General features: G+C 37.1%; 1 protein-coding gene across 11 annotated transcripts; it reads right to left on the bottom strand.

The window, feature by feature from the left end:
* Nucleotides 1–981: 981 nt before the first annotated feature.
* Nucleotides 982–19,775, bottom strand: LOC131779161 (uncharacterized). Of its 11 annotated transcripts, XR_010715957.1 has the most exons (24): nucleotides 19,648–19,775; nucleotides 17,287–19,516; nucleotides 14,176–14,239; nucleotides 11,867–12,030; nucleotides 11,312–11,362; nucleotides 10,960–11,036; nucleotides 10,203–10,277; nucleotides 9,815–9,883; nucleotides 9,179–9,256; nucleotides 8,768–8,788; nucleotides 8,547–8,585; nucleotides 8,306–8,334; nucleotides 7,978–8,030; nucleotides 7,071–7,132; nucleotides 6,158–6,214; nucleotides 5,572–5,637; nucleotides 5,311–5,367; nucleotides 5,130–5,223; nucleotides 4,328–4,432; nucleotides 4,078–4,176; nucleotides 3,204–3,415; nucleotides 2,556–2,668; nucleotides 1,629–1,694; nucleotides 1,040–1,129 (listed from the first exon to the last, which is right to left on the bottom strand). XR_010715957.1 is itself a non-coding variant. In XM_066160068.1 (23 exons), the coding sequence occupies exons 3-23, from the start codon at nucleotides 14,217–14,219 to the stop codon at nucleotides 1,088–1,090; spliced, it is 2,292 nt and encodes a 763-aa protein (XP_066016165.1). In that variant the 5' UTR covers nucleotides 14,220–14,239; nucleotides 17,287–19,516; nucleotides 19,648–19,775; the 3' UTR covers nucleotides 982–1,087. The 11 variants fall into 11 exon arrangements, 10 of the variants coding, with proteins under 10 accessions (XP_066016165.1, XP_066016169.1, XP_066016166.1 ...); XM_066160068.1 differs by having other exon boundaries at nucleotides 982–1,129; nucleotides 2,472–3,415; XM_066160072.1 differs by having other exon boundaries at nucleotides 982–1,129; nucleotides 2,556–3,415.
* Nucleotides 19,776–27,418: the final 7,643 nt, after the last annotated feature.

The raw sequence follows: 27,418 nt of genomic DNA, 5'->3' as shown, positions 1-27,418 counted from the left end.
ACGCTCCCCTCCCTCCCCCTTTACGAAAGCCCGACAATGGTAATCAAGTATGTTCCTCAGTGAATGAAGAATTTTTTTCCTATAGACCCCCAACTAAGGGTCATGTTGCACACCCCCACAGTTAGGAACAGCCTTTGGGTACTCATACTTTGCCAGATGAAGCCCATTTGAGGGTTCATGACATTGTGTATCAAGTCCTCGAAAAAAATTCTGCGCCTAATTTTTGTGAGAGTCGAGTGCATCTCTGAGGCAATTCACGCTCTAATTGAATCAGAGAGTGATCACTTGTAACAAAGTGGAGAAATGTGTGAGAAGCTAGGAAAAGTTACGGCCCACTGTAAAGTGTTATTTAAAAATGAAAATGAGAAATAGCTAGCCAACTTAGGAGGACATGGGCTATAGAACATTGAACCTGAGAAAAAACAGAAAATTGTGAAATATTTGTTTTATCGCTCAAAACCAAAACCACGAGTTAATGATCTTTCCTACAATCTGTTTTCAGTAGAACTTCGTAAGGAGCGACATTATCGTAATGTATTATAACTAATGTCAAGTCGGGTACATGTAGATCAGTATTTTGACGTAATTAGCATTATGTTAGTCGTTTTTGGTGTGTTTCGTAGTTTCATTTCCGAAAAACATTATTTGATACCAGAAACCCTACCGTCTAATTTTCTGACTGGTGTTCTCGGTTTGGAAGACAAAGGAAAAAGTTGCAGCAACTGTTATAAAGAACAGAAATGTAGTTCTTGCGATGGAGCACAAGAAAGGAATGAACGACCGCTGACCATAAAAAAACATATTTGCTGGTCTTCATCCCAATTCCTTTAACTTTGTCCCTTTCCTCAATGGAGAGCGAATCCTTTAACACGCCGCCGTAAGGTTCTGAAAGTGATTAATGTCGTGACGATTGATCTGCGCATAGTTAGACAATTCTTTCACATACATTAGAATGAAGAGCTCAATAGCACATGACGTAATGAAGAACTTCACCACAAAATCCACAAAGTCACTTTAAATCTACTTTAAAAAATCTTTTACTACATTTTTGTACTCTCACAGGTTTCAAAATACAAAGCTAAAAATATCAGAAACTGCTTTGTCCATCCTCGCCAAGTAACATCACCTCCTTTGATAAAATACAAAATAAAACGATTAAAAAACAAACAAGAAAAGAGAAAACGCATTAAAAAAAGTCATTTCAAAATTCAGTTATATGGCGATCGAAAGAAACAATGTCTCAATATTTTCAATCGCCTAAGAGTTGCAGAAGATGTTGGTTTTCTATAATGACGATGTTCTCAATGCCCTAATTGTAATTATGTCATAGTCACTCGGGAAACTGAGATGATCTGAGGGATTATAAGGAACCAGACTTTATTGAGGGTAGGAAAGATTAGTTGACTTGTTTCTTAGGGCAAAAGGAATGAAATAAGGCAAAAATGTGGAAAATATAACCTCTTTACTTCCAGCTACAAGTAAACTACAGCCACGAAGTAATTTAGTATTATCAACTGAGTTGATAACGTAAATTGACTATCGTAAAGAGTTTCAAAGCTGACGTTTCGAGCCAACAGAGAGAAGAGAATCGGCTAAATATTTTTCCCATTAAAAAAGTTAATACTCACATCATTCTGATATGCTCCAGAGAATGCGGCTTTTCCAGAGTCCTTGTTTGCTTGTTCTTCTGATTCCTGTTTGGTAAAACCAAGAGATTAAGACAACTTGCTGACAAGCTGATTGACAAACTGAATGAATGAAAGACTACCTGACCGACTGCCAGCCTGATTGATTCATTGACTGACTGAATGACCAGGAGACCGACCGACTCACTCGCTGACTAACTGATTGTTAAGTTATGATTGATCAATATTCCAGCATCTTGGTGATTTTTCTTTTCGCTGATGGAGGCGTGCCTTGAGAGCCAACTGACCAGCCGAGTAACCATCTGGCACACTACATGTAGCTGGATGATTTACTGACTGATTGATTTGTTTGCTGGATGCCTGCCTTTCAGGCTGATTAAATGAAAAACTAATTGATTGACTGACTGAGTGAATAGCTGACACATTGTCTGTCTGACTATCAAATTCACACATACCTGCGTGAGTGAAGCACTGAACAACTGGCTAACCAGTTGACTGCTTGCCTGACTCTCAAGCCCAAAAATTTACTGCCTGACCAGCTGCGTGCCTGCCTGTTTGCCTGACTGACTGAACTACTGACTAACTGGTCTCCACAAACAAGCTACATGTGATTGGTTGATACATGAAAATGTAGATCAACTGCCCTCCTGCCTGCCTAACTGATTGACTGGTCTCCACAACCTAGCTACATGTCATTGATTGAACATGGAAAAGTCGATCAACTACTAAATTAAGGACTATGGACATTAACCGGAAATCGCTTCCAAATAAACGCACGTGCATTTAGAAAAAAGCACCCACAAAATGCGAATATGCGTCACGAACCTTTCCCACTCTAAACTTCGCTTGAAGATTCACATCTGTTACAGTTGCTTTTGCCGCCCAACAAGGAGATTCATTTACAAGTACCTCCATTTGGACTGCAGCGACACTGTCATGTTTAGTATACCCAATCTCTACTTTGGTAGATTTTGTTTTCCTATGATAGACACGAGTTCTTGCGGCAGCATTTGTTTCTCCACCTGAGGAAGAGTTGCCCACATCAAATCCTAGTTTTCCAGCAATATTAAATCTGTTGTGATGCTCAAGTAAGTTTGTGCTTCCAAAGTTCTTAACCCCAAATAAAGAAAGTTCGTGAGACTTTTGGAGGCTTCCGTCTTCTACATGAGTGTCTTTAAAGACATCACTTTTGCGCTTAAAACAGGAGCTTTTGTTGTACACGAATCTCGCCGAAGGTCTTTCGAACTCATTATTAGGACAAGTAATATTAGTTCCTGCTGGCAAATAATCCTTCTCATTACACTTTTCTTTTTTTTCTGAAATTTTTCCCAAAGAAAGATTTGTCGGAGTCAGGAGAGTAGACATGAGCCTGTCCGAGACTTGTTTACGTTCTTCTTCAATATCATCAGTGCATGTATTTCCTTTAAAAACGGCACATGTCTCGTTCTGTTGGTGAGTTGATTTAGGGTATCCTGTGGCAAGAGGACCTTCCATGGCATAACTAAAATTTTCTAGAAGCAACTGGTCTTCCCGACGAGATTTCTCATTAATTGTCACCTTTTCTCTTTGAGAACAATGTAAATTTCCAGTCCTCAGAGATGTTGCATTCTCCTGTTTGCTCTGAAAGTGTTTTGGTGAAGAAGCAGTTACAGTAGTTCCCTTCTTTAAGAGTTCACTTCCAGAAAAATGCTGCCTTTTAACTTCCTCGTCAACGTATGGTTTGAAGTTATACTCAGTAGGAAACGAAATGTCTGCGCAGCTTCCAGCATCTGGAAATCACGTAATAGAGGTATTTTATTATATTTTGATTGATAAAGGTTTCCCAATACCTTAATCAAACTTGAAATTGACTGTCCTACACCTTCCAGGGAGATGTCGGATGAAAACAAGTCTTGCTTCATTCAAGTTTTGCATCGTGAGCGAGCGCATTTAAAAGTTCCAGGTTAGTCACTGGTTTGAAATGAACTTCTGATCAAAAAGTTGCCTATGTTTCTGTCACGTTTGAATGAAATTAGTGGAGGTTGCGAAAAGATCGTACCAGTCTCTGAATCGTTTTGAAGTAATTGAAAGTTTTTAAGAATGATAGATTCAACTGCGTGGTTGTGAGGGTGAAATGTGAGAGTGAATGGAATGCGATAGGCATTTTCTTTCTGAACCGTTAGTAGTGCTGAATGTCGATCAATTTGTTGGGCACGGCGGTGGCCCGCTTGAACGACAGAAACAGGATAGCCACGTTTATCGAAAAACTAACACGTTGCCTCTGATTTTTCAGAAAAATCAGAGTCGTCACTACATAAACGACGAAGTCTGAGAAACTGTAAAAAAGGTGATTCCTATGTGAAAGGTAAATTTCTTTGTCAGAAGTTCGTTTCATGGCGACGGCATAGGGCTAATTTGCATTTATGCAGTTCAATGGAAGGCAAGAACAAACCTGTTTTCTTATCTCCTTGTTGAGGCAATAAATTTGCAAAGGAACACTCTGGCGCCAAAAATGGATGCGCAGCAGCTTGATAAGGTGTAAGTCTTTCACCTGAGATCGTGATACAAAGCAAAGAACAAAGGTTGGTTTTTTGTTTTTCACGTTTCAGTGCGTTTGGCATTGTTTTGGAGGATAACGACTGTAACAAAACAAGGAGTTTCAAGTAAAAGTTACACAAACTATGATAATTCTGTATACTTACCTGGTTTATACTTCAGCAAGCCAACTAAGAAACGTGCAAAAGAGAAATTTCTTGAATTATGGAGTTTTAGCATCACATTAGTCACACATTTCAGGTGATTGTCCTCTAAAAGCAATGAAAAAAAAAGTCTTAAGTGAGTAAAGAGCCTACATGTGTTGATTCCTACAGTATTTTCTATGTGGGATTTTTTTCCCATGAAAATTTACTGTATTTATGGACGTTTTTGTTGATTCATTTTTTGGGAGCAGAAATGGTTGGAAAGGCGAATGAAAGGATACTTTTTTTTCTGGACATCTCATTGTGCATGATGTTTTTTTTCAGAAATCTTCCCATGTATGAATTATTTTAAATTTTCACTTGAACCACCTCTAAGCATTGCTCTCTTTCCAATGGTTCCTCCCTCGTAAAAAGGATAAGTCGTCTTTTGCTATTTTGCTAATGTATCTTAACCCTTTCCTCCCTTACATCAGTATGCATATTCTCCATACTACTCCCAAGACATTTCCTAAGGCTCTGACAAGGAGAATTTGTTCAACAATCACGAGCTTCTTTAGTAGGTGATCATCTCCTTTATTCTCATGACCTTGATGTTTGATTCATGGGTGATGTTGTGTGGAGAAATTGGATGTTAGTCACTCTTAGGAGTTAAAGGGTTAAATCAATTGTTTATTTAAGTTGTGTACCTGGATTTATGAAATAGTTGCAGAGACCATTTAAATGATGTTGAGGACTAAGTATTAGGATTACCAAAAAAGTTTGAGATAACTTGATTACATTTGAATCATCTTAAACTTGAATTTACCTGAGTTGTGGTGACCTATAAACTGTGACAAATCTTCAAAAAATTTTCCAGTATGGAATGGACTCCAAGGTATGGGACCAAGAATACTGGTTACCTGCAACCAAGCAGGGAAAGTAGTTACTTTAGGTCATAAACAGCTTGTAAAAGTGCCAATAATAAAAAAAACAAAACAAAAACATACCTCTTGCAACACTTTAGTCCTATTTCCTCCCAGAAATAAAGGTTTGCCTATATACAACTGAAACCAATGTTCATATTAAAAGGACATTATTTCATTTCCTCATCAATAACATCAATGGCTGGGTGAGTACTCCTCCCCCCTTACGGAGAAATATCCATCATAAAACTGCCAAGCATCATCTGTTATTAGCTCTGACTGATGGTCTAATAATCATTAACAATATTTTAATTATGGTGAGAACATACAAGTCAATTAACCAACCTCAGCTACAATGCATCCCAAAGACCAAATGTCAATCTCAGGGCCAAAGGGAACACCAAACATCACCTGGAAAGAATTGACACAGTGCTTTCAGTTTCAACTGACTGCCATCAACATTATCAAGTGGAGGACACTGTACCTCACTGCATTAAACAACATTTAGTGGGACCTTCTTCCACAGACTGAACTTTAAAATTCAAGTGTCCAACAAACACTTAAAAACAGCCCTAATATATATGTACATCCCCCATCTATTTGCACCTGACATACAGTCATGGTAAAATAATTGTGTGAATTTAAATATGTTTTCTGATACATTGCTTGAGATGATAGTCACTACAGAACAGAATTTTCCATCTGCAACAGGCCAACCACATTAAGTTGTTTTATGAAACACAAAACTGCAGAACTTCACTGATCATCTTTCATAGAGTACTTCAGTTCATGCAAGTCCAAATAAAATACTTTAATCTAGCTTTATTTCCCTTGGATTGATTAGGAAAACACTGGAGTTGCATGCATGTAACCCACATGTAAAATTGATTTTGTCTCCAAATTCATGAAAACAGCAATATCTTTACTTTACCTCAGGAGCTCTGTAAAGTAAAGTTTGTAATTCAAACTCATCATAATACAAGGAAACCTGACAGAATTAAACAGAAGAAAATAAGAATTAAATTAAATATTTTGAGTAATTATCATATGTCATTACTAATGGTGGCTGACAGAGCTCCAAGCTCATTTTTCCAAAGAGTTGCCTTTTGGCAACCTTCAAATTTAAAATGGTCGCCATTTAAAAATTTTTGGCTGCCTCTTTTTTCTTTTTTCTTATCTGTTAGTCACCAATTAACTAAAATGTTAAAATGACCAAAATGTTGGCAAAAGTCACCAAATATATTTTCACTTGTCACGGTGATCAAAATGGCTGTAGCTTCTCCCCTTTAGCTGCCTCACATTTTCTTATAAATTACTTATGAGAATCTGATACTTGATCAACATAAGAACTTCTACCTGATAAGTTTGTGTATTCTCATTAACTGTTTGCTGGATAAAGTATGGATATTCTAGGGAGACGTTACATGTTAAAGGGGTAAACACATAGTACACAATTCTCTATAAACAGTTTTTCACAGCTGGTATGAGCCCTTGTCCTCTGTACAGAATTTGCCTTTCATTACACTTTGAAAAAGGATCTTTTAACCCTTTAATGCCTAAGACTGATCAGCTTCTAATTTTTTCTTTCAATATCACCCTTAAATCAAACATTAAAGTCACGGGAATCAAGGAAATGATCATCAACTTATAAAGCTCTTGATTTTTAAAGAGATTCTCCTTGTCAGTGCTTCAGCAAATGTATGATAGCAGTATAGAGAATATGCATTTTGATGTTAGGGTGTAAAGGGTTCATAAAGTCTGCAGTACAACAATTCTGATGCATCTAGCTGCACACATTTAATATTAAGTCACTAAAGCTACCAAATAATAGAAATCACATGTACCTCTCTATGAACCCAATGAATTGCATTTCCAAAGTCAACAACTTTTATCTTGGTTTCGTCACCTACAGTGTGTTAATATAATATACAATTTTAGTACACACCAAACAAGTAAATAGTGCTTTTTGCATGTGCTGATTGGCTGGTTCCATTTAGGGAATACCAAGTACTATTCACCTCCATGCAGTCAATGAGACAAAATCACATGTTAAGAGTTTGATTTCTGACCAGTTTTTGGTATATTGAAAGATATAGACTAATTTTTTGGTATCTATGTGGTATACTATATACTAACAAATTTATTCACTTCTGTCAGTGTCAGTGTCAGTGAAACTGGTGGAAATTCACCAAGCTGCAAAGCAGTGCGGTAAATATCCACCACTGTTCACCATCAGGTCTGTGACTAAAATTGTTAAGTGTACAAAAAGTTGTTTTATTACTGACAGTGTATTAACAACCAGATCTCTCAATGGAGGTTGGCTGTCAGAAATGTAAAAAAGGCTACGTCCATAAAAGGCTTAGTCCATAAATTCCAAGCCTACTGCTCCCATGCATCAAAATGTTTGCAACTAAGACATGGGGCCCTATACAAGGCATCCAGGCACCATCATGATGACATATATACATGATGACAGAAACAAAAATGGGATGGTATATTCATGATATTTTTTGTTAGGCAAATAATTGTAACTGATATGAACTCTGAGTATTCATAAAAGTAGTCTTTCACTGACCACTGTAATGTGTATCTTCAGAATCTGAGCAGTGTATAAAATGTTGGTCTGTTTTTCTTACAAAATGCTACAGCTGTTATTTATATTTAACCAGATCAAAATATTACAACTATCTATAAAAGTCCATTAAGTTAAATCAAATTTTTTGACAATTTGTTGCAAACACCCCACTTCACCTTCTTCAAAAAGAATGTTCTCTGGTTTCAAGTCAGCATGGATGACATTCTGTCTGTGGATTCATATGGAAAGTTGAATGAGATCAAAGCACATAAAATCCTGAAATCAGTCACTCCTCTCAAATGAGCACCCCCTTTTGAAAAAGATCCCCTTTTATTTGCCAAAATGCAGAATAAACTTCCCACTTCCAACCTGGAACAACATGATGGCATCACCAAAAGATAGGCAAGAGAAGAGTCCCTTGACAATGAAATAAAATGAAGCCACTTGTGGGTACAAATGAGTAGTTCTAGAGAGTCTCAAAAGAACACCTATTAATAATCTTACCTCCTTAGGAATCCAAGAGCTTGTAAGAGCTACAAGCAAATAACCACATCAATTTATTATATAAAAAACTATTATTTTGATTTCAATAAATTTGACACACAAGTTTCATCTTCATTAAAGCTAACTTTAAAATGGTCTTTGTAAGTTCTTATAGCTGACAAAAGAAAACTGATGCAATTGTATTTGAAATAAATTAAATCAAAAGTAGTTATAAGAATTAAAAAAAAAAAGGTTTTCTCACTTGAAAAGTTATTTTCCTGATGACTTTCAGTTTGTCATCCTGTTAGTAAACAAAATCAAGAAAACACTGTTGAGTGACTGATATTACAGAATGTATATGGTTAGATGATGATCTTGCCAAAAATATGTACATTAAATCAATCATGTTGTTAACTAAGATGACAATCAATTTAAATATGAAAACATACAATGCACAGATGGTAATACATTAAACACTCTTACCTCGTTATCAAACTGACATTTCTGTAAAGAAGATGATTTAAAATATAATACTTACATCAGTAGAGATACAACAGTACAAAGTAGAGGTAATTGATTTAAAGGGAAAGCTCTTGGATTCCTTAATAGCATGTTTATAATTCAATAAAGCCAGTAAATTTCTAAAGCAAACAATGGCACTGTATCAGTGGGAGAGTATAACAAGGTAATTTGGTATTATTAACTGAATTGATAACATAAATTAGCTACCATTAAGAGTTTCAAAGTTGACATTTCGAATGTTAGCCTTCACCATTCCCTTTGACAGAGGGCTATTATGCTTGAAATATCAGCTTTGAAACTCTTAACAGAGGCCAATTTACGTTACCAACTCAGTTGATAATACTTAATTAAACTGTTTATAATTTAACCAACCTGAAAGTATTGATGGAGTGGCCGAGGTCTCAACAGCTCAAAAACCAAGCAGTAATGGCCCTCAAAACTGAAAACATTCTAAAAATCCACAAGCAAATATGTCAAATTGGCAAAAATGCAAGGTCGGTGAACTGGGTCCTCTACATAGAATACATTCTTGTACTCATGTACCAAATATATCAGTGCTATGTTACAATTATTGTAAACAAAGAACCAATTGGAAATCATTATATTAAAACTGTGGTGTTTTACAAGAAAAGCTGTAACTGTCAAGTAAATTACAATAATTTTTCATGCATGTTTGATACTGCCAACTAAGTGTTGACATGCAAAAAACCTAGTTTGCACCACGTCAAGTTGATGGATGAAGGGCAAAGCATTCACCATTCTCAATCCAAGGTCATTGGTCAAATTGCCTTGCCAGTTAAGGCCAGTGGTGTTTAATACTGATGAGTTTACATCATTTTTGTCCTTCAGTAGGGTCAGTTTCTTCTCTTTTCATGATTTTTCATATGGTATCAAAAAGGTGGAGTGATACTTACAGTGACTGTATAAAATCAGTCCAATTTAACAACATGTAGATATTTTGTTTCATGTGATTCAGTACTAAAAAAGGATTGTACATTCATGACTTACAAACAACTGGACAGTTCTGGAAACATGGAGAGGATCAGCCTTGTTGAGCTGTTGAATGCAATCTGCCTCCTACAACAGTTTTGTTAAAAAAAAAAGTAAACTCATGTAATACAAAGTAGATAGTAAGTTAATCTAATTTACCTTGCAGGAAATCAGCCCAAAGATCTTTGCATAAACATGTACACTTCATCTTGAACAGTTTCCACTGACAATGTATACCTCATGTCAGGGTACACATGCTTGCATACAAGCTCTTTTCAGTAGATGCAGTTTCAGTAGCACTCTCAGCTCTGCATATAACAGATTTATTTGTAGCTTGCTTGTCTGAAATGTACCTTATCACTTACAGCTGTATGCATATTAAACTCTATAGACAGATACAGTGTACCTGAGCTCCAAGTCTGGAATAATCCAAATTCATTATCTTTATAGCAACTTGCTTCTTTTCAAAATGGTATGTGTCCTTTACAAAGAAAATTACATGAATGTTAGCTTTGGTGAATATACAAGCATACTGTGTGAACTGAACAGTTTTTATCCAATCACAAAATAAGTTCCATCACGAAACATTGTCTGTAATAGAAGCTGAGATTGGAATTAAGCAACACAGCCCCTTGGATTTCAAATGTTTTGGTCTGTTTCTAGAAGGAATATGGGCCTTTGCAGTTATGGAAGAGGTTATCTTAATTGAAACATATGATACACCTCTGAATTGCATTTCAAACACCTTTGAATGTCTTATCCCATTTAACTCCTTAGATCAGATTGTTAATTCTCCCCTCTAGCTGCTGCATCTTTTCTATTCAACTAATTACTAGAATTTGGTGTTAGATCGAGACAACAACTTCTTCCTGATGAGTTTGAGTATCTCATTACCTGTTTGCTACATAATGATATTAAAGGGAGAAGTTACTTTTTGATCACTTCTGGGAGTTAAAGGGTTAAGAGGCAAGTTTTTAACCATACACTGAAAGTAATAAATAGGTCCTTCAAAAATGATGTTTTACAACACTTTCAGAAAAAATTCATATAAATGTAAGTATAAAGTTCACAGGTATAACAGGAGGTACTGGTATTTTCAAAAGACAGTTACAGTAATTAAAAAGCATAATTTCCAGTCTGTATGTGCATTTTGTATACTTTACCTCTGCTGAAATCAAGAGTGATGATTCCCCTTCACCAATAACTTGAATAAATTTGTATCTTCCAGCAAGCAATGGAACTACCAGAAAGAAAATTATAATAAAAGAAGAAATCAATAACAATTAAAATTGAAAAAAAAAATGTATCAATTTGATAAATTTTGCCATAACAATTTATTTTTGTGTCATATTTCTTTAGTCCAAGTTACACATACTTAAAAACCTTTTTTAATTCACTGTTTTTAGATTTTGAATTCACAAAATAACTGTAGCTTTACAGAAACATGCTCTTATATAATGATTGCAAATCTTCAGTGTAATTGATACAGTTACTGAACTGAAACAGAGAAGTTACCTGGGTAACAAGGCTTGAATTTGCCATCTTTGTCAGTCTGTGATGCTAGTACTGGAGCAAAAAAGAAAAAAATAAAAATAAAAATGTCATCACAGCTAGTCTGTGTACACATTCTGGTTCTCCTATATTGATTTTTACATAAAGCAAATCAAAACTAGGCTGCAGAGTCATGGGCTGATGCGCAGTAATAATCAACTGTCCTCATGATCAAAATCAAAAAATAAAAAATCTATCATCCACTTATCCTTTCAGATAAGATTGAAACATGACTTGTCTAGTTTCTGAACAGTATGCAAGAAAAATTGCCCACTTGATTTCCCCCCATAATGGAAAGAATTTTTTCCTAATCTTCTAACGAGAGGTTTGACCTACTTGCAGATTCAAATACTTTTCTTATTGTTTGCCTCCTTTCAAATAAGTGTAAAGAGTTGTACAAGTAATATGTACCAAAATACACCCAGTAGATGAGTTAGCTGATAGTGAGTCTCCCTGTTTACTCAGTAGAACTTAGGAGAGTGGCAGTGAAATTGGCAGCACTGTAGAATTATACTAAACCTTTTGGTATTGTTGCCACTCTGAGCAGTAGAGTTTCTTCGTTACACAAGCCTTGTTTTTTTTCTTCAAGCTTTTGATATAGCACCCTGAGTCCCCCTGACAGTTGGGTACTGATAAATCTTTCAGGTGGTTTAACAAATCCTCTGTAATAGCTGCCAGTTCCCCTGAAATTCAGAATAAATAAAGCAATAATCTATCCAAGTTTGTTCTTTACATAAAACACATAAATTATGTGTAACAGTAATTAAGGGTTGAAAATTATTTCATCTTGTTTTTAGCACAGCATTTAAATTATTCTAATTGTGTGTGGCACCATAAGTTGCAAAATAATGTAGTATGTGTGAAATAACTGAAGTGTAAATGTGTGAATGCACAATGGAATTTATCTGACATGCATACAGTAGTTATGGTCAAATTGAATAAACTTGAAGGGTTTTGCTCTTGGCCATGGGGCATGTTTCAATTTGCATAACCTGTGCATGCAGAGAAGCATTTTCAAGTTTGTTCAATTTACCCCAAGACCTTACACCCAATTTTTCCTCTGGTCCCAATTGCTCAAAGGGTGGTGATTGCCATCAACTGGATAAATCTCTACCCAGTAAATAACACAATACATTTTATAAACAATTATCTACTGAATAGCTATTAAGCCATTGGATAGAGGCTATCCACCCTTTGAAATACCTGGTATACTCTTGTGGCTCATTTCATTATGTGGGATGAAAATTCTGCCTCAGAAGATGAAATAAACCCAATTGATATGTGCATAGGAACTTCTCTCCTGTAGTTTGTTCCTCCAGCATAATCTGGGAGCAAAACCCTAATTGTGTAATGAGCGTTCAGTGGCTTGTGGAGTGAGCTAGAAGTCCCTCATATAACTAAATGCATTTAGCTGCCATTTTGTGCCTACTGTGCAATCCTTCTAGGATTATTGGCCCTAGGCACCATGTTATGGTGTCATGAAGGTCTGAAAACCTTCCCCCAAACCCTGCATGATTTTCAAAATAGTGGACTATTGTGAGACACTCATATTACATCTCTTGTGATCTATCCTGGTTCAGTTCTGACACTGGTCAGGTTTCTTAAGACTCATATTCCCTTTTTTCATGTCTAGTTAATTTTTTTTGCTGGGCCTCACCTCTGCATTTCGACATTGTTATCGATTTGAACATAAGAGCTAAATCGTCAAACATTCACACATGTGCATTTACTCTGAACATATCTAACAAATCCTTTGAAGAATAATTTGAATTGAATTTAAAAAAAAAAAAAAAGGAAAAAAAGAAAAGAAAAAATTAATAAAAAGTTCACATGGCCAGGGTATGAACCTTATACCTTAGTACTAAGAGGACTATGTGTTATCCATAATTATCCAGAGTGCCACATATACAAAGCGGATGAGAGGTGAAGTTTTGTAGTAAAATCAATTTTAAAATTCTTTTTATCTATCAAATTCCTTCCCTGTCCCCAGCCTTTCAATTGACCAGTGTATGAACTCTGTTCTAGCTAAGGGCCTGTTTACATGGAGGTGGGGGACCCCAGGTACATGAGGTAACCCACCTGTCCATAAAATTTCTTATTTGATCTTGATCACGTTTACATGATAAGTGGGGTGACCCGCCTAGGTGGGTTGCCCGGTCTTCCAGGTAGGGTAACCCTGTCAGCCGGGGTGACAATTTGCCATGTATAAACGTCTCAAGGTGGGGTAACCCGACTACCCGGGGTTGCGTTCATGGCAAAAAGCTCAAAAGCGAAACACGTATGTTTTGAACTTTGTAAATTTCCTAGCCCTCTCATGGCAGAAATCACCAGAAACCGCAACGGACACACAAGGAGTGTAAAATGTTCACATATCGGAATATTTAGCGTTGTAAATTGTCCATTTCAAACTATTCCTTATAACGTAATAAGCCAATGGTTACTCGTGTAGCCTAACACCGCGTAACACAACGCGTGACACTTTCATGGATAAATACATGCGTGTCTTCTCATAAATCTTTCGTCTTTCTCGAGACGTGAGCTTGGGACGAATATGCTCAAACTCCCTGATTGCAAGCGCAACAACAACCTCAAGAAACCTTACCCCAGCACCCCGGGGTCTTAAGATTGTATGTAAACGTGTTTTATTTTTCGACCACGGCTTAAGGCGGGTTACCTCACCGACCTGGGGTTCCCCACCTCCCTTTTCATTCAGTTCAAAAGCTCGACTTCTTAACGAAAAGTAAATCGGAAGTGGAAGTCAAATTGCCGAGTGTCAGAGAAACTTACAAACTAAGTCGAACATCGATCCCCGAGCGAGAATCGCATACCTTTGAACGGGAACTGGCGCAAAAGCTCCATCCAAATTCGACATTTCAGCTACGGAAAACTCTCCTGAGAATTAAATGGTCTTCTTTTGTAGACGAAAGTACAACTGATTGATCGTATCGATCGCCCAATCGACGAGAAAATTGTGGCGCAGAATTTAAAAAAAATCTAAAATTAGCGAAGGCGCCATTTCCCTATCATACTAGTTACCAGATCACCTCAATTTTAAAATTTAAACGGTATCTATAAATTTAAACAAGTATCTAAAAAGGGACGATTTGTTTTGTCACAATCGGAGCTTGAAAGGAGAGTCTTTGTGGAAATCAAATGCCTCTAATTTAGTTGTGCAAGAGGTGGCCTCCCTAAAATGGTTTGTGACATTGAACAGCTAGTGAGTATGATTTTTATATAATAGGTCATTTTCTCAGATACATTGCATTTATCAATATAATTTACTTTATAACCCGCACATTATTTTTTACGCGACTCGATTGGCTACTTTTCGTCACGTGGTACAAAATCACCAGACAGTTATTGTGCAATAACCACCATTTACATTGATATTTGTCCTCCTTGTTTTCCTTTGAAAAGAAATAGAGCCAGCAAAAAGAGCTGTCTCAAGAGTTTCATATTTCTCATCTTAATTAATTGCCTGGTATAAAAACTCGTTTTGTAGATTTGACAGGTACTACCATTAAAAATTTGATCTCAAATGTTGCTCTAGGAAGTACAAAAAAAGTCAACGAAATTGCTGTCAATACGCAAAACAAAAATTAATGGGAGAGTCACATAAAATAAATAAACGCACTTCTGGCTTCTTGGTATGTCAGGTAATAATTTCCTTGGCTAAGAGATTTTCCTCAAAATTTCACATTTGCCCTCAAAGCTTGGCTTCTTGGCCAAATACTAATTTTTTTGGACAATATCTCAGCAGCATACATTATCAGCCGATATACCAGCTGCCTGAAGGGGTTTAGTTATTAAACATTTGTGCCCCATCAACTTAACTGGCCCCTCCCCCAACTCTGGCCTAGGTAAAAGCTCAAACCATAGCCACCCATCACTCAATAATCAGGTCACCCAAGAGTGTCCCTTTGACAGTTAGGAAAAAAAAAACATTATTATCCATCATTTAAATATATCAATTTTCTTGCACTACTAAATACAACTATTAAAGACACCAACTCACTGGCTAAAGTACCGCATATGATTTTCCATTTAATTCATTTTTATCATCCCTGTTTTACCATTACCTATGCCATGCTATACAGCTATACATCAGTATACTTACATACATACATACATACATATAATATTATAGAGATATTTAACAAATAAATTCCAAGTTGCCATGTATCTGTTCAGTAATAGATCACAGATGATGGCACACAAGGCGCAGCCAAATGTGTCACTGATGTTCTTACCACATTTTGACATCCTCTGTGATCTATTACTGAACAGATGCATGGCAACTTGGAATCTATTTGTTTTATATAATAAAGAATTAAAAAAAGTTTTAATGATGACATCATCTATACGTCTGTCCTTCAGTAGATCATAAGTGAGAACCAACCAGAATGCATGCGTAACTGAGCTTATTATTTTACAAATAGATTCCAAGTTGCCGTGCATCTGTTCAGTAATAGATGACAGATGACGTCAAAATGTGGTAAGAACAAAAAAGTGGCACACGAGGCGCAGCCGAGTGTGTCACTGATGTTCTTACCACATTTTGACATTCTCTGTGATCTATTACTGCACAGACGCACGGCAACTTGGAATCTATTTGTTTTATACAATAAAGAATTAACAAAGTTTTAATGATGATGTCATCTATATGTCTGTCCTCCAATAGATCATAAGTGAGAACCAATCAGAATGCGTGGATAACTGAGCCTATTATATAAATAAATATACATATATACTCTCCCTACTGTTCTCTATACATTTCCCAAAGAGTTAAAAAGAAGAATTTCTTAACAATCAAGAGCTTCTTTAGTTAGTGATAATTTCCTTTTTTCATGTAACCTTAATGTTTGGTTCATGGGTGATATCATTGTATGGAAAAATTAGATGTAAGTCACTCTTAGGGGTCCAAAGGTTAAGCAATACTAACAAAGATAGACATTGCAAACTTTGACATTAATACAAGCACCCAGATACTCAAAAATAGTTTTATTTTCACTTTGCTCCCATGATTTTGTTGGTTGTATATACTGTTGCTCTTAAATACTATTTTCACTATAGCTAACACCACAGCATGTATTAAACTCAATTGTATATGTTATGAGTGATTGTTGAGTGGAAATGATTGTCTGTAACAGATCACAGGGATGTTGGAACAGCAGTGAAGATGATTTATTCTGGATGAATGTAGTCTTCACAGCTGCAAAACTCTGAAACAATTAGTTACAGTAAACACTGAAACACAGCCTCTGCCAAACTTCAAACAATCACAACCACCATTAAACTCAACCTCCATCACACTACTCAGCTAATGAAAAAACCAGTCATGCATCTAGTTGCGCAAATTAGCTTGTATGCTGAACAGCATGAGATTCTAGAACTTTCCAGCTAAACCAATTATAGTAGCATTCTAACATGAAACTATTTACTGCATCTTACACGGACTTGAAAAGCTGCTGATGTGCTGTGATGCAAAACTGATTAAATATTCAAGAAACTTCTAGGCTTAAATTAGCATACTCATGAAACTTCTAGACAGTCACACAAATCACAAAACAATTTTTGGTAACAATATTATGAAACAAAATCCTAACTAGTTTGTCTTACTTTTCATGACTTAGCGATCAGAACAGTCAGTGTCAAAGAAAGATGTTTGAATTTTGTTAAAACTACCATAAACAGCTTCCATTATGTGCCTCTTTGTCTCCTGTGTGGCTTTTGGATCAAACCAGAGAGGGCAATGCATAAGAACAAACAACTCAAACAAGGTGAGCAGTACTTTATTTAACTAACCCCTTTGACCCCTAGAAGTGAATATAATCTAATTTCTCTTTACAAAATCATCCCTGATTCAAACATAAAGGCTGCTAGAATACAGGAAATGATCACCAACAAAAGAAGCTCTTGATTATTCTATAATAACTTACAGGATCTTATACAAACAGTTTTCCCATTCCTTTGTTGAAAAAAATCTCCCTCTACAAAAAAAAAAGAAGGAAAAGAATAAAAAGAAAAAAAGTTGTGCATTGCTTATTTTGTATAAGCTTCATATTCATGCAGAAGGTATAATATAATATGATAGGGCCATGGACATTTAAGAATATGTTATCTAACCCTTTACAATCCAACATCAGTATGCATATTCTCTATTCATTGCCTCTAGTACCTACAAGGAAAATTTGTCTAACAATCACAAGCTTCTTGAATTTTTGATCATTTGCCTTATTCACATGACCTTACTGCTTGATTCAAGGGTGATACTTTAGAGAGAAATTAGATTTTTGTCACTCTTTGGGGTTAATAGTCATAACACTATAATTATAACCAAAAACATTCCAGTAGGAAAGACACTCTTTATATGGAAAATTTTCCCCTCATTGAAATATTTCTTCATGAATCATTCATGTTTCTTTTACTCTTAGTCTCCCAGTTTCTGCTCTACATGTATGTTAACACAATTCACTGCCTATTATATAAACTTCCACATTAAACCTCTACAATTTGCCTAAACATAATATTTTCTATTACAAAGTTATTTAATTTAAATTGGTTGATGTTTTTTACATGACTCTAAGTCAAGTTTATCTGTGAAGCAAAGCATCCTTGGTTTCATCTGAAACCCAACATGAAGATTTTCAAGCTTCTGTCCCCCACAGTCATCCTCTAATCCAAGGTGGCTTCATTGACCCTTAGACTCCTGAGAGTGACTAGCACCTAATTTCGTTTAACAATATCACCCCTGAGTCACAAGAATAAAGGAAATGATCACCAACTTACGAAGCTCTTGATTGTCAAACAAGTTCTCCTTGCAAGCGACTTAAAAAATGTGTAGAGAACAGTATGGAGAATATGCATACAGATGTTAGGGTGTAAAGGATTAAGATGACAACTTGCAGTGTCTGCCACCCTCCCACAAATTTTACTTAGCCCTCCCTCCCTCTCCTATACATGCCTGCCTTCTGCATGGTAGGCAATGACCCAGAATAAAAACAACAGGTTGTAGGAGAGATTCAAAAACAAACTGGGAACAAACTGTAATAGAGCCAACCACGAAAAAACTCAACATGAATTTTATGGTTTCAATCAATAGGTAGCTGAACTTTGTCCCCAACCTTCCCTACCTGAAAGAAAAAAAAAAAACGTTCTAACCCAGTCTTCATTACACCCTCTAAGTTGATAGTTGTGGGAGGGAGGGGAGGCAACATCTGACATGGAAATTGATAAAATAAATAAGTCTTATATTCAAAACTTTAATTACATATAAAAATATGCGAGACCTCTATACTAAGGAATTGAGTGAAGAGCCTATTGCTTTCATTCTGCGGTGTTGCAAACGGATATCTCTTATTCTATCTTGCCAGTTTTTGAAACACAAAAATTGCCGTATCAAGTACGGTAACACCAGGCAAAGCGAATTGTATCAAATTCAGCCAAAAATGATCCAGAACCTTGCATCTCCCCTATTCAGCTGTATGCTGCTTTGAAAATATTATTCAAAAGAACAAGATCATAGTTTCAACTTCTCAGGCACCCATCTGACACCATGCTTGTTTCGCCTCAGCATCCTACAGAGTAGGGTGATGTTAAACAGGAGTGCCCTCCAAGGGTAAAGGATTGGGATCCATAAACTCGAATCTTTTAGCATCCCCATTAGATTGGAGCATTTGACTTAATTCCTGTCTTAATGCGTCTCCTCCGGATCCCCCTACAGTAATACGTCTGGACGAGCTTTTTCTGTAGTGAGAAAATTCCCGTTTTGTTGTCGGAGAGGGAGATAACTCGTAATTCGTGATAAACAGATCGCTCGCCCTCCGTAGTTCTTGAGCGATTTTTACAGCTTCTCGAGTCAGTGGCTCCGAATGTGAGCGGGAGCGTCTCCCATCGAGTTCTTCAGCTTGCAAATGGTGAATTCTCCTTTCTTCGATAAATTTGGGTACAGACTGTGTGTAGTGAATTGGCCGGTGGGAATTTGAACTTGATCGGGAGCCAAGTTCACTAGGCGTTCCTTCGGTAGAAGTCATTGAGCCGTTTTGTAGCATTCACTCGAACACCTTCCACAATATTTTCCGTTCACGTTTGAAGTCAACGCTGTTGCAGTTTCCTTGTTTTCAGAAGACAAATTAAGATTTTCGTATATGGGGCGAAATCCTTGCTTTTCTGTAATAAATTGTTTACAGAAATAGGTATATTATGCAAGACTGAAGCCAATACAATGCGCTGATCGGGCGATTTGAATGAAACCTCACTTTGAGCGAATTATTTTACAACTTGAATAGAAAAAAGCCTACCTCGAATTTAAATCCACTCTCATGTGATGTAGCTGCGAGATTTCTATGGCAGTCCACTACCGGTCTTGAACACGACTTCTGTCACGAAAAGACACATTTTTCCTGAATAGCAACAGTGAAAACTCAGGTTTATTTTTGTACTTAAAGCGATGATGTCATTTTGACCAATCAAAGAACGGCAGAAAACAAAAGGAAACAAAGGGCTTTGTTATTTCGGGCAAAGAGCCAGGGAGCATATTTTAATCGTGCGCCGTGAAGAGAGTCATGAGCACTCGCTAAGACATACGGAAAAAAATAGAAACATACAGCTTATAAATTCCGGATAATTTTGCTTTCTAATTACCTTTTTTGATGACCTTGCAGCTTGAGAGCCATTTTTACTGAGGGCGTTGAGCGAGGGAGTTTTCCTTGAGTGTGTTTGCAACTCGAAAAAACTTTGGAGGGGGAGGGTACTTCCTAATGAATCTTACCGACAGGTACTCAGTTTACCCCGAAAATCGATCGTTTCTCCTTGTTCAAGAAACGAATTAATGCTCTCTAAATTCGTGTCTGTATAAGTATGAAGACAAGGGTCATTTCAACTGGGAAAAACCATGTACATTACACTTTCAAGGAGTTGTGTGATCAGAGGTTTCTTATAGCCGCGTTGAAATATAGTTTAAGCTTCTCTTGAAGAAAACCATTTTTAGAACCAATCTTTTACGGGGTTTATTTAAGTGTAAGACTAAACTGACGGACAAAAACACATCAATAAGACGCCTAAAGGCGATTCTGTGGGATGCGTTGGCTACTGAGCCAACACTGGAAGGAATTGTGCAGTTACAGTCAACAAACGTGATTAGTCAGTTATCAGCCGAAGATATCACTGAAGAAAAGTTTAGTGTTAAATAAACCGTTGCTGTGTTTGTGGTAGAAAATAGCGAGGAGTGGTAGCTCCAAAACAAACTGGACCTCGACCTACTGATCTTCCCGTTTCCTATCGCCAATTTCATTCCTCCAAAAAGCAGTAGCCCGGGAAAAACAATTTCCATTTCTGCTTGCAACGGCTTCTCTCCTTTGAAGACGAATATTTTTAGCCGTCGTAATTGGTTTATCAAAAACCTTAACAGGTACGAAAACAGGCTATACATGCATAAATATAGCCATTTAGACTGCACAGAGTTATTTCTAAGAGATTTAAAGTTAATTTTATGATATTTCGAGATCACTGCGCAATAAACCTTACGGCAAGGTGAGAGGTTTATCGGTAGATTTGATTAGATATTATCTCATAGTTAATCGCAAAAAAACGCACGCTTCCCCCGTATCAACATTACATAAATCCATTTGTGATAAATGACGGCAAATAAGCGATGATCTCTCACCAAAATCGTGTATTTATACATCGAAACAACCTTGCGCAAACACAAGGATTGCTATAAGACTGATACGGAATACTAGGAGTTTTTTTTTTATAAACTATGGATCAGCAGACCGCGGAACCTCCGTAACCAGCAGAACCTACGGAACCTTTAGCTTTTTGTAAAAAAAAAAAAAAAGGGTATTTCTGACGATTGAGTTTGTGAATAAGGCAGAAATAAATATTTTGTCGGCACGAGATGCGATAAGGCTTGGGCCTTGGGCCCGAGCATCATGGGTAATGATGCAGTCGTATATAAAGGGGAGTATAGCACGTGGTGTTCATCTAGGCCTCAGAACCATGCAACCGTCCACCTCTGGCTGATGACAAATTTATTTTAGTTTGAAACTGTGAAGCCTCGTAGGACGGGCTGCCAACTGCGCTGAGTTTGGGCCATGGTTCTTACCCAGATTTCTTGTCATGCTTTTTTCCCCCAAAGGGGTTTTTTTCTGGCAGGTTTTTTCTGGCCTCCGTATAACCGTAGTAATGTCCTTGTAAGCGGTTGCCCATCTCTGTTAATCCCGACTTGTTGAAGTTTGCATGTTAGTAATGTATACCTATTTTTGAATGTGTAAGGAATTGACTGTATATCAGGATTGTATATGGTATATCAGTTGAGAATGTATGTATGCATGCCTCGGGCTATATATGCTTCGGGTTGGTTCTCGGCACGCTTACTACTGTGTTATTTGTTGTGTAGTGGAGACTGAATTTAATATTAATGAAATAAAATAAAAGTTAAAAATACTTCACACCGTTCGAAATTTCATTTCGGGTATAAAGAAGATATTATTAAAATTTAATAATAAAGTTATTAAAATTTAATAATAATGACATAAAATAAAAGTTAAAAATACTTTAACGCCGTTCGAAATTTTATTTCGGGTATAAAGAAGATAATGTTAAAAGAGAAATTTTTTTTTTTTAATCTACCTTGATGTCCAACCATGTGAAGCCAATAGCTAGCTAACCCAGTGAGCCTCTGTGAATATGCAAATATGTTCACGTTGCGCAATGGGTGAACTGATATAAGGATTTGCATGGAAATTAACATACGCGCTCTCAACCTTTAAAAAGATCTGGACTAGTTTTGAATGAGGATAAATTTATTCATTTCAAGTGGTTGTTCTTTTGCATCGTGTGAATTTGGGTTGATTTAGGTTAATCTAGCTCGGTTTTTGTTCATCTGCTTAATCTTAAGCTTTGTTCATCCCACATAATCCTTTCCAAGATATGTCTGTGAGTAACGCCAACCAACGAATCCAATCCAGATGGAGAAATGACACCTTTAACCTAACCTTTATTATCACATCGCAAACAAAAGTCATTAAAAGATATCCTAATAACAGCTAAACTTTCAGGTCAGAAGATTTAAAAGGGAAAGCGAATGGCAGGAGTCGCACAAGCCTATCAACACCTTTTAACGATCAACTGCCTTTTGCTTTTCGGCTTATGCGGCCGGCGTGTCGCCGTGTGTATTGTAGAGTTATTCGTTGGTAAAGTGACTCCTTTGATTGCCCTAATTACTGGGATACCTATGGTAGCCCAGTCATGAAATGCCTTTGTTTTTTTGTCGTCTTTTTTTTTGTTTTTTTCCTCCGCCACAAAATGGAAAAATTGCGCAATAGTACCCAGTGGTCATTGGGCCCTCAACACCATGACAACTAACTGTGATCCGATGAGGGTGAAGGTGTTCACATGCTGATCACGTGTTATCTTGATGATGATTGACGTTGTCATGCACGGACAGGTCCGGGTCACATGACGAACACGAGATTTTTGCTTAGAAAACTCTTTTGTCGGTCGTTTTGTATTTCAACGTGTTCTGATTACGATCACCTGAAGCATTATAGCGCAAACGCTCGAAATACTTACAGATGCATACACAAGTCGTATTGTTCGCGGCCAATCCACACTAAAAGATGTTATTGAGCGGTAATTTTGGACTGGATTGAGTCGCGAATTGTGTATCCGTTGTAGTTTCTGGTGATTTCTGCCGTTTTAAGCTTGCTTTACCATCACTGTTGTTTACATCATCTACTTTTGTTACGTTGGTAAAATCTGTACAGACATCACACAAACCAACTCAGTCGCGCACAAAGTAAGAAGAGTATATTGAAGGCTTGAAATTATATTATGATCGAGTTTCATCAAGAAATGGGCCAGGAATTTTCCACAATAGTGCAAATAATCGTGAAGGCTGATCGAGAAAAAGCGATTGCGTGACGCTCGGTAAGCTGTAAGATGACATGTTACTATTTACCAGACGTAAAAACTCTTCAGATTCTCAGTCTGCATTTTGTACCCACTCTACAGTCTCCAGTCTATATTTTGTATCCGGTCTGCTGACTGCATTTTGTACTAACAGGTATCTGTGGCACCAATACAGTTTATTTTTGGTTACATTTATTCGCACAACACACATAATCTACCACAAAATACCTGTGTGTGAGGTAATTCGACATTTTCGTTCTTTTCCACGTTAATACTCTTCTTTCCTTTTGTAAGAATGTAGACCACAAGTAATTTTTTGCCGCACCTTCTGTTTGGAATGCACTTCCATTCGAACTTAGATCTTGTAATTCCCTTTCTTCTTTTAAATCTAAGCTCAAGACGTGGCTTTTTAAAATTGGTTATGATGTTGTATAGAATGATGATGTTTTTATAGGATGACAATGTAGTTTTGTAGTTTTGTAGGTTTAGGATTTTGTTCTTATTTTTATTATGTAAAGCGCTTTTGGACCATTGGGAATTTTTATAGAATGACAATGTAGTTTTGTAGGTTTAGGATTTTGTTATTTTTATTATGTAAAGCGCTTTTGGACCATTGGGAATTAGCGCTCTATAAATACTGTATATTATATTATATTATTATTATTATTATTAATCCACCCACCCTACAAAAAATAACTCTTGCATGCATAGCATGCCTATGTTTTGAAATAGGTGTATGCCCTTAGCCAGACTTGAGCTCACTATTTCAGTATACTAATCCGACACCCGTAGTATCACTACACTTGATTCCAAGGATCCAGTACCATCCAGGTATCCCAGTTACCCTGCTCACAGGGTCTAGTTCATCTATATCTGTCCTTCATTCAATGATTACCTTTAACTTTTGGATCTTGATCTGTTGTACCTTGTGATTTTTAATTAGGTCTTAGTTAAAATCTTAAATAGGTTTTTTTAAATTATAATAGGCTTTTTACTGGGATACCTGTGGTAGCCCAGTCATAAAATGCCTTTGTTTTTTTGTCGTCTTTTTTTTTTTCCTCCGCCACAAAATGGAAAAATTGCGCAATAGTACTCAGTGGTCATTGGGCCTCCACACCATGACAACTAACTGTGATCCAATGAGGTGTTCACATGCTGATCACGCGTGTTATCTTGATGATGATTGACGTTGTCATACACAGACAGGGCTGGGTCACATGACGAACCACGAGATTTTGGCCTATAAAACTCTTTTTTCAATCGTTTTGTATTTCAACGTGTTTGGATTGCGATCACCTGGAGCATTATGGCGCAAACGCTCAAAATACTTACAGACGCATACACAAGTCGTATTGTTCGCGGCAATTCCACACTAAAAGATGTTATTGAGCGGTAATTTTGGAGTGGATTGAGTAGCGAACGCTTGAAAGCCATGAAAGCCTTGAATGCCTTGTATGCCTTGTATGCCTTGTATGCCTTGTATGCCTTGTATGCCTTGTATGCCTTGTATGCCTTGTATGCCAAGAATGCCAATGTCTTAGTTGAAAAACGTACAATTGTTGTAAAAAGCAAAATCTGAAATCTGAAACCAAACTGCATATATTCTATGCAATCTATTGAACAACACTACTACCGTGAGACTGAAGAACAAAACTCTAATGGATGCAAACTGCTTGTGACGAAAGACGCCATGTTGGATTCACCTGATGCCAGGGAACGTAGCTACGATAACAGTGCGAATGGTATTAATTTTACGATCAGAAAGGTGAATCTTATGTTTGTTTTCATTGCAGTTGTATGGATATTCTTTTTTAATTAACACATGATCCAAAATCCTGTGTTTTTTGTTTAATGTTATTATGTTAAGTATTGTTTTCGTAATTGTCTTGTCACAGGCGGCCCAAGCTCACGCCTCGAGAAAAAAGCCAACGATTAATTTATGAACGCGTCACGCGTTGTGTGACTCGGTGTTAAGTTACGAGAGGAACCGTTGCAAATTAGGAATAGTATAGGGAACGAAATATGGTCGATTTACAAGGATAAATATTTCGAAATATAAACATTTTTCTCGTAAAATCAATAAAACTTACTCATACCCTGTGTATCCGTTGTAGATTCTGGCGATTTCTGCCGTTTTAAGCTTGCTTTACTATTACTGTTATTACGTCATCTACTTTTATTACGTTAGTAAAAAGTCTGTACGCACATCTCACCAACCAACTCGCGCGCAAAGTAAGAAGACTATATTGAAGGCTTGAAATTATATAACGATCGATTTTCATCGAGAAATGGGCCAGGAATTTTCCACAATAGTGCAAATAATCGTGAAGGCTGACCGCGGAAAAGTGATCACGTGACGCTCAGTAAGCTGTAAGATGACATGTTATTACATACCAGACGTAAAAACTCTTCAGATTCTCAGTCTACATTTTGTACCCACTCTGCAATCTGCAGTCTACATTTTGTATCCGGTCTGCAACTGCTGTCTGCATTTTGTACTAACAGGTATCCGTGGCACCAATACAGTTTATTTTTGGTTACGTTTTATTCGCACAACACACATAATCTACCACAAAATACCTGTGTGTGAGGTAGTTCGACATTTTCGTTCTTTTCCGCGTTAATACTCTTCTTTCCTTTTGTAAGAATGTAGACCACTTACAATGTTTTAAGTAATTCATCCACCCCACAACAAATAACTTAGTCTGGGAGCAAATGTGGTCCCGTGTGAAGTTCGTGCTGAAAGCAAGCGCCTAGAGTAAAAGTGTTCATTAGGACCTACTAAACATGAAACAGTTTTGGTGCCAGCTTTGCAACTTGCTCAGACGGCTTTTAAGGGGGGTTAAATTCTGACCCATGAAATCCAGCATGGAAACGAGGCTAAAACACATAATTCCTCATAACTTTGTTAATAATAGACGAAAATACACCAAACTTGCTCACATGATTGGACATGATCCTCCCTGTTGATTTATGCTAACTTACATAGGTCACGTGACCTTACGCATGAAAGCGAGGCTGAAACACATAATTTTCCATAAATTTGTCAAAAGAAAAGTCCTTATCATGCCAAACTTGCTCACCTTAGTCAGTTAGACATCTTGCATCGATTGGTGCCACTTTGTAGTGTCACGTGACCCCATACATGGAAACGAGGCTGGATATATCTGGTAGCATCGTGTAGGATGGCATTTGTCTTGCCAAATGTATTAACAACTACTAGGCAGATACATTTCTGGTTATCCGAGTTCAGATATAAAAACTTCAACTAATCATTGTCCTATGGCCCATAGCACAGGGACGAGACGGATAAAGCAAATACTGCGGAGACTCCATTTGAGAATCTATCTTGTTCACATAATCAATAATTTTGCCAACTTATGATACTGGTTCCATGAAAGTCTTACTGAATATCTATTTACATTGTTCTGTTGTCCATTCCTATGAAATTTCCTGTTCGACTTCGTCTTCATCATACTCATCATCACTCTCAGCATACTCGTTCTGGCAATCTTCAGAGCACAGACAGAGATCAGTACAGACAAGTCCGGCTTTTTGACACTGACAACGGTTGTTAGAGCAACGGGACTTGGCGCACTTGCATTGGACAAGCTGTATAATTGCCTCTGGAACTGGTGGAAGATTTGTCATGACTGGTACCCACTTTCCATCTTCATCTTGCCATCCATAGCCTTCTGGTGAGGGCAACTACATGATCGTTGTTCCAAACAAGAAGCTGGTAGTGCACTCTCAGTATGGCTTGATGGAGAGCAGCTTGTGTGGGCGGCAACCTCTCAGACTCAGCTTGATTTTTCTTAAAGAGGGACCATCTGAGGGTTTTGACAGTTTTTATGTCTGTCTTTGGTTGGTACATCCGACAAACCAGCTGTTCCACTCCGCTTCTTGTGCCGTAATATGGAATGAGCGTCAGTGCTGTCTAGAGCCGTCGAGAGCTTCACGAGCAGTTTAGAATCCTTTGATTGCTTTATTGCATTATCAAGAGAGCTACTAGCAGATGATGTTGACACCAAATGCAGAGGGTTCTGGTACTTCGCTTTCTCTTCACAAAAGAAGCACAGATTGCTGTCATAAGGGACGATTTTCGACCTTGTAAGAAGACCCTGGTTAGTGAAATGAAATGAAATGTTTTGAGATGTC

Source organism: Pocillopora verrucosa, chromosome 13 (assembly GCF_036669915.1).
Source record: "Pocillopora verrucosa isolate sample1 chromosome 13, ASM3666991v2, whole genome shotgun sequence".
Classification (NCBI taxonomy): Eukaryota; Metazoa; Cnidaria; class Anthozoa; order Scleractinia; family Pocilloporidae; genus Pocillopora; species Pocillopora verrucosa.
The sequence above is the reverse complement of the archived record's forward strand: the minus strand, read 5'-3'. Positions and strand labels throughout refer to the sequence as shown.